The 13,423-nt window shown below is 56.6% G+C and overlaps 1 protein-coding gene across 1 annotated transcript; it reads right to left on the bottom strand.

The window, feature by feature from the left end:
- Window positions 1–482: 482 nt before the first annotated feature.
- Window positions 483–9,537, bottom strand: CEACAM16 (CEA cell adhesion molecule 16, tectorial membrane component). The gene is made up of 7 exons (XM_069457928.1): window positions 9,440–9,537; window positions 8,281–8,413; window positions 6,501–6,845; window positions 5,932–6,207; window positions 4,712–4,990; window positions 2,362–2,688; window positions 483–706 (listed from the first exon to the last, which is right to left on the bottom strand). The coding sequence occupies exons 2-7, from the start codon at window positions 8,315–8,317 to the stop codon at window positions 696–698; spliced, it is 1,275 nt and encodes a 424-aa protein (XP_069314029.1). The 5' UTR covers window positions 8,318–8,413; window positions 9,440–9,537; the 3' UTR covers window positions 483–695.
- Window positions 9,538–13,423: the final 3,886 nt, after the last annotated feature.

The following is a 13,423-nucleotide window of genomic DNA, read 5'->3' as shown; positions in this document are numbered from 1 at the left end:
GCATTTATTTATTCACAGGGTCTTTATTTGTGGCTAGGGGAGGAGGGAGATATTTTTAGGGTTGTGCAAGTGATGTTTGAGAGAGACATGGGGGGATCCCAGGACAATGGAAGACACATAGGTGTATTTTTGATTAAATGGGTGAGGACCAGAAGGTGCTGGAACTCTTGTTGAGAAGTGTGGTCATTCCCTGAGCACAAGCAGCCCTGCTTCAGGGCCCTGAGTGGCATAGTGAGGTGTAGCGCAGGGGCCACGTCCTACTGAATCTTGGTGCCCCAGTCTTTGACCTTCTGGAGAGCAGGACCCTCAGATATAATCTGAGGCCTTGTCATCCAGCAGTGGGGTGTGGAATACTGTGGTTTGGGGTACCCTTCTGCATGTGCTCACTCAGACTGAGAATAATCGTGGGTAGGAAAGAGGCAACTGTGACCGCCAGGAAATGGCAGGGTTGGCGGTGGTGGAAGGAGAGGCTGAGACACGCGTGCGTTAACCAGGACGTTTATGGCCTCTGTGGCTCTCTGACGGCTCAGCGAAGGAGTAGGGCCTTGTTGGCTCTAACTCTAGGGTGGAAGGAGGAGAACAGCAGGACCACAGCCTGGCATCCTCGCTGGAGGCAAGCAGTCCCCCTCTCAGGGGAGAAGACGGGAGGATGGCACGAACAGCTCTTCCCTCTGGAAATCTCCATGGCCGCGCTGCTATTCCAGGACTGTGGGGGTGGATGGGGCCAGGGGGCAAAGGAGGCCGTCAGGGAGGTGGAGGGCCAGGCCCCTGGACCCCCACCCCTCCTGCTTCCCTGCCCACCCCAGGCCTCCTGGTGGCCCCACCCCCCCACGCTCAGCCTGTGCCAGGTTCAGGTTCAGGAAGGTGGCGGTGGTCCTTGTGCGAGGTAGGGAGGTTGACTGTGAGAAGAGAGACAGGGTGAAAAGGAATTCCGAGGCTTTGTCAGGGGTGGCCTGCTGCCACTGAACAGCATTCTTCCCCTAACACTGACCCCGAAAACCAGGGTTTGATCAGTGGGTGGGTGAAGGAGGGTGTCTGACAGTGGCTGGGTCCCTGATACTGGAAGCTTCCAGTCTGAGCAAGGAGACACCATCCCTGACTTAGGGACAAGGCTTCTGAGAGTGCTCAGTCTGAGGTGAGATTCCAGAGTCAGGGAATAATCTAGTCCCAAGTTTCTGAGAGCTAATGAGTGACACCTGACCCTGCTACAGGGACATGGCCTCACAGATCTCTGGGAGCTCCCAGTCTGATGGAGGAGACACGATCCCTGACTCTGGGAGCTCCCAGTCTGATGGAGGAGACACAGGCCCTGACTCTGGGAGCTCCCAGTCTGATGGAGGAGACATGATCCCTGACTCTGGGAGCTCCCAGTCTGATGGAGGAGACACGGGCCCTGACTCTGGGAGCTCCCAGTCTGATGGAGGAGACACGGGCCCTGACTCTGGGAGCTCCCAGTCTGATGGAGGAGACACGGTCCCTGACTCTGGGAGCTCCCAGTCTGATGGAGGAGACACGGTCCCTGACTCTGGGAGCTCCCAGTCTGATGGAGGAGACACGGTCCCTGACTCTGGGAGCTCCCAGTCTGATGGAGGAGACACGGTCCCTGACTCTGGGAGCTCCCAGTCTGATGGAGAAGTCATAGTCTTGAACATTTGAGAATTCCCCATCTAATGGAAGAGACATTTTTCCTGACTTCTGAGAGCTCCCAGTCTGACAGAGGAGACACAATTTCCACACCCAGAAGCCTCCATCCCAATGGAGGAGAGCATCACTATTTCAGTTTGAGAGATTAAACGCTACCGTCTGAGGGTAGAAATTTTGTCCCCACTCTCATTTTGATAGAAAGGAGGAGACAGGATCTCCCCAATCTAGCATCTCCCAGCCTGAGCAGGGAGACATGACTCACCCTTGCTCTATCCCTCCAGTCTGACAGGGGAGAAAAACTCTCGTTATTAACCCATTTTCCCAAATGGTGAAAGAGGTGATATCTCCTGTGTTTTAGGGTTCGCCTGTGTGCAGGAAAAGGACGCCTCCCCCTCAGACTGTGTCTTCTCTTTTAAAACCTTCAGTTTAGTGTACCTCATATACGAGAGGGAAGGCCTGGAAGCCTCGTTGGTAGGCCTAGTTTGATGGAGGAGGTCTGTCTACCCCTGGTCTAGGTCCTCAGTTTGGTAGAAGAGGCAGAACCCCATTTGGGGACCCCTGAGTCAGATAGAGGTGACAAGGCCGCTCCCTTCAGTCTGATGGGGGAGGCATACTCGTCTTTGGTCTGTGTCCCCCAGCCTTATGGAGGAGGCAAATGCCCGCTTTGGGAACCACTGTCTGAAAAGAGGCAGCCCCTCGCCCCTCCTGCACACTCACGGGTCACCTGCAGCTCCACTTCCAGGGTCTCCGTCTTGCCCTGCAACGTGACGGTCTTGAGCGTGTAGCGGCCCGCGTCCGTGAGGTTGAGCTTCTGCACCAGCAGCGAGCAGTTGGCGAAGCCCACCTCCCGGCCCGTGTGCGCGGGGCCTGCGATCCAGTTCCCCGACGGCAGTTGGCTGAGCAGCCGGCTGGGCTCGGAGGCAGGCCCGCGGTACCAGGCGTAGACCAGCAGGTCCTTGGGGTAGCCCTGAACCGTCAGTGTCACGTCCTGGCCCTCCATCGGCTTGGCGGGCACTGGCACGATCATCATGGCCACTGCTGCGGCTGAGGAGAGTGCAAGGGCGCTGGGTCAGCCCGGCCTGCGTCTGGCAGGGCGCCCCCTCCCACCCCCAGCTGGCTCACCTGCCTCCCCCGGAGCTGTCTGGCACTCCCCACGTGGGGTGCTGGGAACGAGACCAAGGAAGGAGGTGACTTGTATGGTGGTGGAGGTGGATTCTGTTTTCCAATGGTGGCTGCCGGGGGGCTGTGTCCCCACTAGCAGGCTAGGAATTTCCAGCCTTGGGGGGCATCTCTCCCATCAAACTGAAAGACTCTCCAGGGTCAAGTCATGTCTCTTCCATCAGATTAGAAATTCCCAAAATATAGGGGCCATGTCTCCCCTATCAGGTTGGAAATTCCAGGCTATGAGGGCCGTGTCTCCCCCATCAGATGGTCGGGAGTTGTGTCCCCTAGGTTGTGTCTCTTCTATTAGACCAAGAGACCCCAGAATGTGGGGCTATAGCTCCCCCATCAGACTGAAAGATTCTAAAGGGTGGGAGGCCATGTCTCCTCCATCAGATTGGAAATTCCTACAAAGTGGGGGCCCTGTCTCCTCCATCAGATTGGGAAATTCTAAATTGTTGCTGATTGTCTCCAATCAAGTTGGGGACCCCATCATTTGGGAGAGAATGTCTATTCCATCAGACTGGAAATTCCTAGAAAGTGGCGGCCGGGACTCCTCCATCAGATTAGGAGTACCCCAAAGGTGAGAATTGTGTCTCCTCCATCAGACTAGGAATTCTCAAAAAACAGGGCCATGTCTCCTCGAGACCAAATCAGCCCATCAGAATGGAAATTCTCCCCAAGTGTGGACTGTGTCTCCTCCATCTGACTGGAAGCTCCCAGAGAGTGGGTGTCATATCTCCCCCATCACAGCCTGGAAGCCCATGGAGGATGAGGCCTTGCTGCTTCTCTTTGACTGGCAGCTCCTTGAGTAAGGGGCCGTGCGTCCCTGCTCCAGAACCATCTCTCCAAGGGCAGAGACCATGTCTCCTCCATCAGATCAGAGTCTCCCCATGGTGGGGAAAAGGTGGTGTCTCCCTTTCTTCTGTCTCTCTCCCAGCACCTGCCACGGAGTTGCTGACAGTACTGGAGGCCTTTGGGGGCATCCGAGGCCCTGCACATACCTGCACACCTTGGGTACCCCCCACGTTGGCCTGCACAGGCAGGGCTGGGGTGGTGCTTGAGGTCATTTTGTCCAACCCCCTGTCTCCTGCCAAGACCAGCCGCCAAGGCCCCCGGCGGGTGGGGCAGGAGGTGCACTTACCTCTGGGGATGCCATTTCTGCTTTGGGTGAAAGAGTATCCACCCTTTGGATGAGACCCAGCCTGTTAGTGGGAGGGAGGGAGGACTGTTCCCACTGTCCCCAGGGGGTGATGGCCACTTGGGAGGGAATGAGGTGGAATTAATGAGGCCCTAATGTTCAAGGACACCATCTCCGGCAGATGAGAAAATGTCCCTTGAGGATCCCAATGGCTCTGAAAACACCAGCTGTCTGCACTGCTCCCAGCCCCAAGGTTGTTTTAGTACAGAAACAAGAAGACAATGCCTCCCCAGCTGTTTCTCCGTTTGCCAACAATTGGCTGTGATTTTCCAGTCATGTGTGTGCCCATCATCAGGGCCAGATAACCGGGGAGTCTAGCTGGCGGCACAGAAATTCAGCTGTCCATGTGGCAGGGGTCAAGCCCCCAAGCAGCTGGTGACTGCATTTAGAACAGGGGCACCCACACGAAGTGACATCTGAATGGTTTCCCACTCTGCAACCCACAATGTGGGACATGCGACCCATCTCTCCCTTTGTCACCCCTCAAGAGAGAGGGTCTGATTTGCCACTTGTTTTCCAGGTGACAGGGCCTGGGCTGTCTCCTTCGGGACCCGGATGAGGAGGGGTCCACCTGATATGCCACTTTGTCACTTTTCCCATGAGTGGACTGGAAATCCACCACTTCCCAATGCTCTGTTGGGCAGATGGTGGCCTAACCTTCCCCGTCATAAGGAGGGGGTGGTGGTCAGGCTGGGGGTGACTCACCAGAGAGCTTGACCACGACGGAGGCAGATCCGGACAGCAGGGTCTTGGCATTCTTGGCAATACACGTGTACGTGCCCTCCTGGGCAGCTGTCATGCTGCTGATGTTGAGGTGATCTTGGCCATTCTTTAGGGCCTGCCCGTTGAAGGTCCACACATACTCGGGCGCCGGGCAGGACCTGGACACGCACCACAGGGTGAGGGATGTGTTGAAGTCGACTTTGATGGTGCAGCCCGTGCGGGTGGTGGAGTCCTGGAGGATGGCCACACGCTCTGGGCCATCTGTGGGGGCGGGAGGGAGAGACATGGGGCAGTAGAGGGAGGGGGGTGCAGAGATGGGCACCCCTGGCTTCCTCGTCACCAGGCTGGGTCCCTGGGAATATCCGGGCCGAGTGGAGGGAAAAAAGAGCTCTGGCCTTTTCAAATCCCACCTTGATCTCTAACTTGCTCTAAGATCTTGAGAATCACTTCTGTCTCGGGGATCTCAGTTTTCTGTGAAAAGAGTGTGTTGGGCCAGACAACATTTCAAGGTGTTTTTTGAAATCTATGGCTCTATTAAAAAAAAAAGTCTAAATGATTTTTTTCTGACAAGCCATTCTAAGGGTCTAGAATTCTAAATCCTCAAGAGTTGATACTTCTAGGTCCTAGGAGTCTAAGATGCTAGAAATCTATGTGTCTAAGACTCTAGACTCTAAGATTTTAGAATTCGATTCTAAGATTCTAAGAATCTCTGCTTCTAGAGGCTCTAGGATTTTCAGAGTCTAGAATTCAGGGCTTCTGAAATCCAGAATTCTGTTTGTAGGATTCTAGGCTCTAAGGTTTTTCTACATCACCGGCCCTCATGTACCTTGGTGATTTATTTTCCCAGGATTCCACACTGCGTACCTGCTGCCCCTGGGAATGACTGTGAGCTTCGGTTATGTTTTTTATTGTGTGTCCCGCCGCCCCATGCCACTACTCCCTCCCCAGCTCCCTTTCAAAACCCACCAGTCCTGTGTCCTTTTGCTGCAGGTATTACTTCTAACTGAAGGAATATTTGATACCAAAGGCGGTCTTTAGGAGTCCTTTAGGAGATGGGTTAAGTGTATTTTAAGAGGGACCCCTGGTTCCTGACCCCAGCTGGCCTGCTGGCCTGCGTGCCCTTGGGTCCCTCTCCTGGCCTCAGTTTCCCCATCCGTGAGGTTTGGACACCGGGTATCTCTGCTGGGGCCAGGAGGACTCACAGTACACGGTCAGGTTGATGCGCTCGCTGCGGCTCACACTGACCGGGTTCCACACCTCACACTGGTAGGCTCCGGCCTCCTCCCTGCGGATGCCATGCCGGGTCAGCACCCGGCCATCCGGGGACAGGCCGAGGCGGAGGGCGATGGGCAGGGCCTCGCCGTTGAAGAACCAGCGGACCTCAGCGGTGCTGGGGCTGCTGCAGGTCAGGCGCAGGGTGTCTCGACGCTCCACCAGCTCTGTGTTGTTGGCCACGACTACAGGCTGGGCCAGGATCTCTGTGGGGGCAAGAGACAGAGGGGGAGGGGGCCGGGCACTGCTTGCTCCGAGGGCCTTCCCCTCCCCAGGCAAGGGGCAATGGCCGGATCATGGCGGTGCCCCTATGCCCCCAGCTGGAGGGACAAAGAATGGGTTTAGGAGGTAGGTCTAATCCTGGAAGCCATCCTGAAGGAGGTGAGCATTTTAATGTTATTTTAGGTCCTTTTTTCCCTGTTGGTTTCAATGTTTTTGAGAGGTTTTTCTTTTTTGAAAGAGGGGTTGAGAGGGAGGTGGGGGTGTAGGGGTGTCTCACCGTAGACCTGCATGTGTCCGTAGCCCACCTCGGTCTGAAGCTGCCTGTTGAGGGTCTGCAGGATGTAGGTGCCCGAGTGCCTGGGCAGGACGCCCTGAATGTCCAGGCTGGCGTCGGGGCGCACAGCCTCCCGCCCCGTGTGTACCGGGCCCGGGGTCTCATCGCCTGTGCTCACGATATAGCTGGCCACCAGGTACGACACACTGAGTGTGGGCCCCGCGTACCAGTTGTAGGCAAGCAGCTCCCCCGAAAGCCCACGGACAACCAGTGTGACGTTGTCCCCCTCAGCCGGCTGGGCAGGCTCCGGGGTGATGGAGATCTCGGCCCCCACGTTCAGGATCGCGGCTGAGGAAGAGGAGCCAGAAGGGTCAGATGGGGGCGGGTTTGACCCATCCCCGCATTTGACAGAGGAGCCTCTGGCTCTCAGAGGGGATGTCCCCAGCCCAAGATCCTTAGTGCACACGAGGACAGGCAAAGCCAGGATTTGAACCTGTAAACCTCTGACTCCCAACATCGGAACCACTTAGTCTTTCTTGGAGCTGATCTGCATGAGTTTGCTGCATCTCTGCCCCTCCCTGTTGTCAACTCTCACATAAGGATGCTGGGACAACCTACCTTACGGGGCCATGGTGCGGATTCGATGCACATAACATGCCTAGAAGAATGCCTGGCATACAGTAAGTGCTCAACAAACGCTAGGCGCAGGGTCTCAGTTCCAGGGAGGGCTGTGTTGTGAGGATTGGATTCCGTGGGCTCTGCCAAGGATCCAGCAAAGCAAGCGCTCACCCCACGAGACCTTTGATTTTATGCTGGACCCAGAGGCTCTCCCGTGGTGACAGTCACCAAACCAAGTCTCCCGAGATCCAGCTGGCTCAGCTTGTCCTGCTGACCGTGCCATCCCTCCTTGGACGGCAGGGCCTCTTCTCTGCCTCGCCAAGCTCAACCACAGCAGAAAGTAGGGATGTGATTAACACACTCCACCCCTTGCCTTCTCACCGAGCACGTGAGCCCCAGACCCCGTGAGCTGGTCGGGGCTGCCCGGGTTTGAATTGAGTGTGGTCACCTGGAATGGGTGGACACGGCGTTTCTCATGTAAGAAGTACTTACGTGCCTGGCCTGGTTTCCAGTACCTTCCAGGCTGTTAAGAGCCTGGCTAGGAGTGAGGGGTCTGGGTCTAGCACTCAGCCCTGCCACCTTCTGCCTGTGTGACCCCAGCCAGTGACTTCACCTCCCTGAGCCTCAGTTTTCTCCTCTGTGAGTGGGGGTCATGCGTGGGCCTCCCTCACAGGGTAGTTGCTAGCACGTGGGACCCCCTTAGAATAGCTCCAGGTGCAAGTAGGTGCTAATCAATGCTGCTTATAATGACCTTCAAATGACCCTGTCAATTAGAGCCATTTCACAGCCGAGTATGATGAGGCTGAGAAGGGGAAGGCAATTGCCCAAAGCTACATCTTCAGGGAGGGGCAGAGTCTCTGGTCAGGACCTGCCCTAGTCAGCTCAGTAAGGGTCTGCCACATGAATGAGGGACTAACAGTGGCCCTCTTGTCCTGGCTCATGCCCCGGGCTTATCCGGAAATCTCCAAAGCCCACCCTGTAAACCTCTCTGGATGGCTCTCTCTGGCCTGCCCCACACTGGTGCCTCTCGGAGGAGCAGAGCTGCCCTTCCTACCCAGCATGCTGGACTTCTGGCTCACACCTTCCCTCTCCTGGGCTGGGGGTCCCCTCCCCTCCCTGAGGCCCTCGGGGGGCCGAGGTGCTGGGGGGTGTCTTTGTCGCTCACCACTGAGGAGGAGCCAGCTGTACCCGGTCAGTGCCATCTTTCACCCCAGACTGGGTCTTGGAGATGGTGGCGTTGGTGTCCCAATGCTCGGAGGCCCTTTCTGGTTGGCGCTTGGCTCCGTCTGCCACTGGACCTGGGAGGGTTTGGTGATTTGGAGCTGGGGGAGATCACCTGAATTTGGAGGGATCGAGTCACCAAGGATCTGGGGCCCAGTTTGGGCACCAGGGTGGGTGTGGCGGGCACGGGCCAGGGGCCATGACCTGGCCAGGCCTCCTGGGGCAGCTGCCTAATCCTCTTTGTGCCAAAGGCCCCGATTTGGTCCTGGGAGAAGAACCAGGTCGCCGGGGAGGAGGAAGGAGGGGCTAGGGAAGATTTTAGGGCAGTTCTTTACTGACCACCGAGGCCCACGGCCTCCCTGGTGAGTTTGGGGGTCACCGAGGAAAAAATCAGTAAGTGACAACTGCAGTTTCCCAGCCTCAACGCTGCAGGGCACCTACAGGTGTTGCCTTGGTGGGCATCAAAGCAACCCTGTGAGGTGGGCAGCTTTCGAACCCGCACTGGCAGCTGGGGAAGCTGAGGCACTGAGCTTCTCTGACTTGCCAGGTTCCTGCAGGGAGAGGGGGTTCGAGCGCCGCTCGGTGCCCAAAGCCAGAGACAAGGGCCTGAGGCCGGACGGCCACACGCTTTCCCCGGGGCTCTGCTTCTTGCCGGCCTGCTGCAAAGTGCCCAGAAATCCGCATCCTCTTTCTTCCTCTCCTGAGGCTTCACTTCCCCTCTCTGTCGAATGCACAGACGTCTGTGGAGGCTTTGGGGCAGGAGACAGCCGAGTTTTGACCTTGGCTCTGCACTTACCCAGAGTGGGGCTGCGGATGGCCCCTTGCTGAGTCTCCATTTGTCACTCTGAAAAATAGAGATGGTATAGACCCGACTTTAGGGTCACTGTGAGCAGTTAGTGGGCCTGGTAGAACTGGGCCCCACCCACGAGGTGTGGTTGGCGACCCTGATACCAGGTTCCTGTGCAGGCTCGGGACCCAGCTCCGCTCTTCCTACTCCCCTGGCCCTGGGCAAATTATGGAACCTGCTGGGCCTCAGTTTCCTCATCTGTAAAATGGGAATAATAAGGGCTGTCGTAAGGATTAGGTGAGTGAACAGTGCTTACCACGATACCACAGAGTAAATGCTCAATAAATCACTCGTTCATTTATGGGACAGATGTTTAATGAGCAGGGACTGCCTGCCAGGCACTGTCCCAGGCGCCGGACGCACTGCAGTGCGCGAGACAGATGAAACCCCTGTCCTCGGGGGGCTGACATTCATGGGGTAAACAAAGGACAGGTAAAATCTATTCCACATCAGATGGGAAAATAAAGCCAGAAAGGGAGTTTGCTGTTTTAAATTGGGGTGGAGGGAGGGGATGGGGAGGCTGTCTGCGAGATGCCATGTGGGACAGAGGCCAAAAGGGCCAAAGTTCCTGGCAGCCGTGTTATTGTGGCTCATCCTGATGGCTCTGGGTCCTGCTTCCAGGCAGGGGCCATACCTGCGGCTCACCTGTCCCCAGTGTCCTGGGCTGCCCTTGCAGGAGGGGCGGGAGGCGTGGAGGAGGTTCTGGCGCCTCTGGCTCCCCCACCCCGCCTGCGACCTCACCTCACCCGTCTGTGCTGGCCCAGCCTTCTCCCTCGAGCCCTGGGATCTCATCCCAGTGTCATTCAGGATGCCTCCCCCCACGTCCCTGGACACTCTCACTCATTTTGTCCCAAACTGACCTCGGCATCTTCCCCTAGACCGGCTCCCATCCACTGGTCAGGGCAGGTGCCTCTGCCCAGCCCGTGGTGCCGAGACCCTGGCCTCATCCCTGACGCCTGCCCCCACTCCCGGAGCACCCACGCCCTATGGCACCTGTCTCTAAATGTGTCTTCTGTGTGCATCTTTCTCCCCCTCCCTGAGGTGTCTGCCCTGGTTCAGGTGGCACCCCCTTCCCTGGGTCCTCCTCCCTCCAAACGTCTCCCTCCATTGTCCCTCCACATGGCAGACAGAGGGTCCTTCTAAAAGAGAAACCTGCCCATGCCCCTCCCCTGCTCAGAACCTGCTGTGGCTCCCCAGTGCCCTGAGGAGAAAGATCAGGCTCCTCACATGGTCCATGAGGCCCCGCATGTCCTGGCCCCTGCCCACCAGACCAGCCTCATAGAGCCCCCCTTCCTTCTGGGAGCATTGTCCCACTGCTCCAGTCATCGTCCCCCTCGCCCACTCCCCAGCACGCCCCTGCTTCCTTCTGCTCCATTCCATTGCCTGCCTGACAACTCCTTCTCCTCTTCCTCTTCCTCCAGGAAGCCCCCCTGGACTCCAAGGCTGGGTCGGGTGCCCTCCGGGATCCCCATCCTGGCCTTAACCACCCTGGGTTCTCAGTGTCTGGGGATGAGCGCCTCAGTGGGGCAGAGCTGGGCTGTCATCACTGTGTCCCCAGCACTGCCCAGCACATCTTCCAGCACAGAGCAGGGGCTCAGACAGTGTTTGTGGAACTGGACACCAGGTGTGGATGACAGAGGGAGAGAGGAGTCTCCAGGGAGGCCCAGGTATCTGGTCACCTGCTGTGTGACTGAGGAGCGTGGTGAGGCTGGGCTCTAGGGGCTGAGAGCAGAACCCGGCTGTTGTCCATACTGTGCCGTGGCTCCCCACCCTGACCGTGGCATCACACCCGCCCTCTGGGTCTGCTTCCCTGCCCTTCCTGATCTGCCCCCTCCCCCACTTCCCTGGTCCCTGCTTTGGTGAGCCTGGATCCCTGGTCCAAGAGCTGCAGTTTCTTGAGCACCTACCATGTGTCAGGCCCAGGGCTGGACAGGAAGCATCAGGCGACTGTGGGCAAGGGCTCTTGCCTCTCTGTGCAGTGGGTGGTGGGGGGTCATGACATTGACCTCTCTGGGACTCTTCTGAGGGTAAGAACAGTCACATGCAGGGCTCAGTGCTGGGCCTGCCTCTGAGCCAGCTCTGGGTGTGTGTGGACCATTGTTCATTCAGCATTTGACAAACATTTACTGAGCACCTGCTATGCACCGGGCTCTGTGCTGGCCTGGGGTTACAGCCATGGACAGGACAGACGTGGAGCTGACCTTGGGTCTGGGGAGACAGTGAATAGACAAATATATACAAACACATACAGTATTATATGAGGTGGAGACAATGCTATGGAGAGAAACAAAGCAGGGGAGGGTTTGGAGGCATTTGGGCCACTGGCTTATGCAGGGCAGCAAGAGGACATTGTTGGAGTGACATTGGAGTAGAGACTCAATAAGGGAGCTGTGCTAAAATCTGGGTAGAGAGTAGGCCAGGCAAAGGGAACAGCACGTGCAAAGGCCCTGAGGCAGGAGTGTGTTGGTGACTGTGAGGAAGAAGGAAGGCACCAGTGAGTAAGGGAGGGGCGAGAAGGGAATGAGGGCAGAGGCTGCAGGGCCTCAAAGGACTTTGGCTTTTACTCTGAGACGGGAGCCACCCGGAGGGCTTTGAACAGAGGAGGGATGTGAACTGACTTAGGTATTGGTAGGATCTTTGGGCTGTGTGCGGGGAACAGGCTCACTGGGGAGGAGGTGGCAGCGTGAGTCTAGCTGCACTGCTCAGCACGTAGCCCCAGCCACCGGCTTATCGGAATTGAGATGAGCTCGAAATGAAAAATACACTCCAAATATTGAAGGCTTAGTACAGGCAAAAAAAAAAAAAAAGTAAAACAGGTTATTTAAAACAATATTAATTCCACGTTAAAATTAACATGTTGCATATATTATGTTAAATAGATTCATTTCACCTGTTTCTTTTTACTTTTCTCCACGTGATACTAGAAAAGTTTCAGCTGTGTATGTGGCTCGAGTCATGTTCCTATTGGGCGGTGCTGGCCTGGGCAGGCGGGGGCGGTTGCTGGACCAGGGCGGGGAGCAGTGGTCGGATTGAATATGTATAATCTGCTGATATCAATATTTTTTGACAGCATCAGCGTCTCCTGTTGTCTCATCCAGCACCACCCCGTCTCCCCCAGAGAACCCATTTTGTAGACAAGGAAACTGAGGCCCAGGCGTTGCCTCATGACGTTGGAGCAGGTAAGTCTCACCTTCGCTGCACAGCCATCTGAGCCATCTGGGGACACGGCTTATGACCTTGTTTGGCCAGCTAGCTCGCCCTCCCCGCTCTTATCTCACCAGCCAGGTCATGAGTTCCCAGGGAGTGGAAGGGCTGTGGCCTCCTCAGTCTGTCACCTCTTCAAGACCCCGCCCACCACTGACTGCATCCTTTTTTTTTTTTTTTTTTTTTTTTTTTGAGACAGAGTCTCACTCTGTTGCCCAGGCTAGAGTGAGTGCCGTGGAGTCAGCCTAGCTCACAGCAACCTCAAACTCCTGAGCTCAAGCGATCCTCCTGTCTCAGCCTCCCGAGTAGCTGGGACTACAGGCATGCACCACCATGCCCGGCTAATTTTTCTATATATATTTTTAGCTGTCCATATAATTTCTTTCTATTTTTAGTAGAGATGGGGGTCTCGCTCTTGCTCAGGCTGGTCTCGAACTCCTGAGCTCAAACGATCCGCCCACCTCGGCCTCCCAGAGTGCTAGGATTACAGGCATGAGCCACCGCGCCCGGCCTGCATCCATTTTTAAGGCAGCATTGTGGACTTGGGCCTCCCACCGTGGCACGGTCCTAATCCTGTCCTCTCTGGGCAGGGATCGGGAGGCTTTGACACCGAGGGGTTGGCTGGAGCTAATCACTTAGCTCCGAAGCAGGTTTCCAAGCCCGCTCCTGGCCTCCCCTTATCACGGGTGGGGCTGATGGGGCCATAATATTTGCTCAGGGATCTGACCTCAGGGTGTGGCTTCCGGCCCTGGCTTGCTGGGGCTGGGAGTTGGCTCTGGCTGGGCCTGGGGAGGCTGTTCTTGGGGCGAAAGGGCCAAATGTCCCTTGATTCCTCGCCCTAGAGAGAGCGTTCAGGCCACGGGGCAGGGAGGGCAGGAGGATTGGAGGGGCACGACTCAGACCCTTGCACAGGCCGCTCCCTTTGCTGGGACATCCACCCCCGCTTCCGCCTCACCTCATCCACCTGGGTTTTTCCAAGTCATTCATCATGTAGCAAATATTTATTGAGTGTGGACTGTGTGCCAGGCTGCACACA

This window comes from Eulemur rufifrons, chromosome 24 (genome assembly GCF_041146395.1).
Source record: "Eulemur rufifrons isolate Redbay chromosome 24, OSU_ERuf_1, whole genome shotgun sequence".
Classification (NCBI taxonomy): Eukaryota; Metazoa; Chordata; class Mammalia; order Primates; family Lemuridae; genus Eulemur; species Eulemur rufifrons.
This window is presented reverse-complemented; position numbering and strand designations above follow the sequence as displayed.

Excerpts from the sequence above, each read along its gene's own strand:
- CEACAM16 (XM_069457928.1), bottom strand. The coding sequence starts at position 8,317 with ATGGCACTGACCGGGTACAGCTGGCTCCTCCTCAGTG. Across the intron at positions 6,208-6,500 it reads CGGACACATGCAGGTCTACG|AGATCCTGGCCCAGCCTGTA; the intron begins GTGAGACACCCC and ends TTGCCCCCACAG. Across the intron at positions 4,991-5,931 it reads CATCAACCTGACCGTGTACT|ATGGCCCAGAGCGTGTGGCC; the intron begins GTGAGTCCTCCT and ends CCGCCCCCACAG.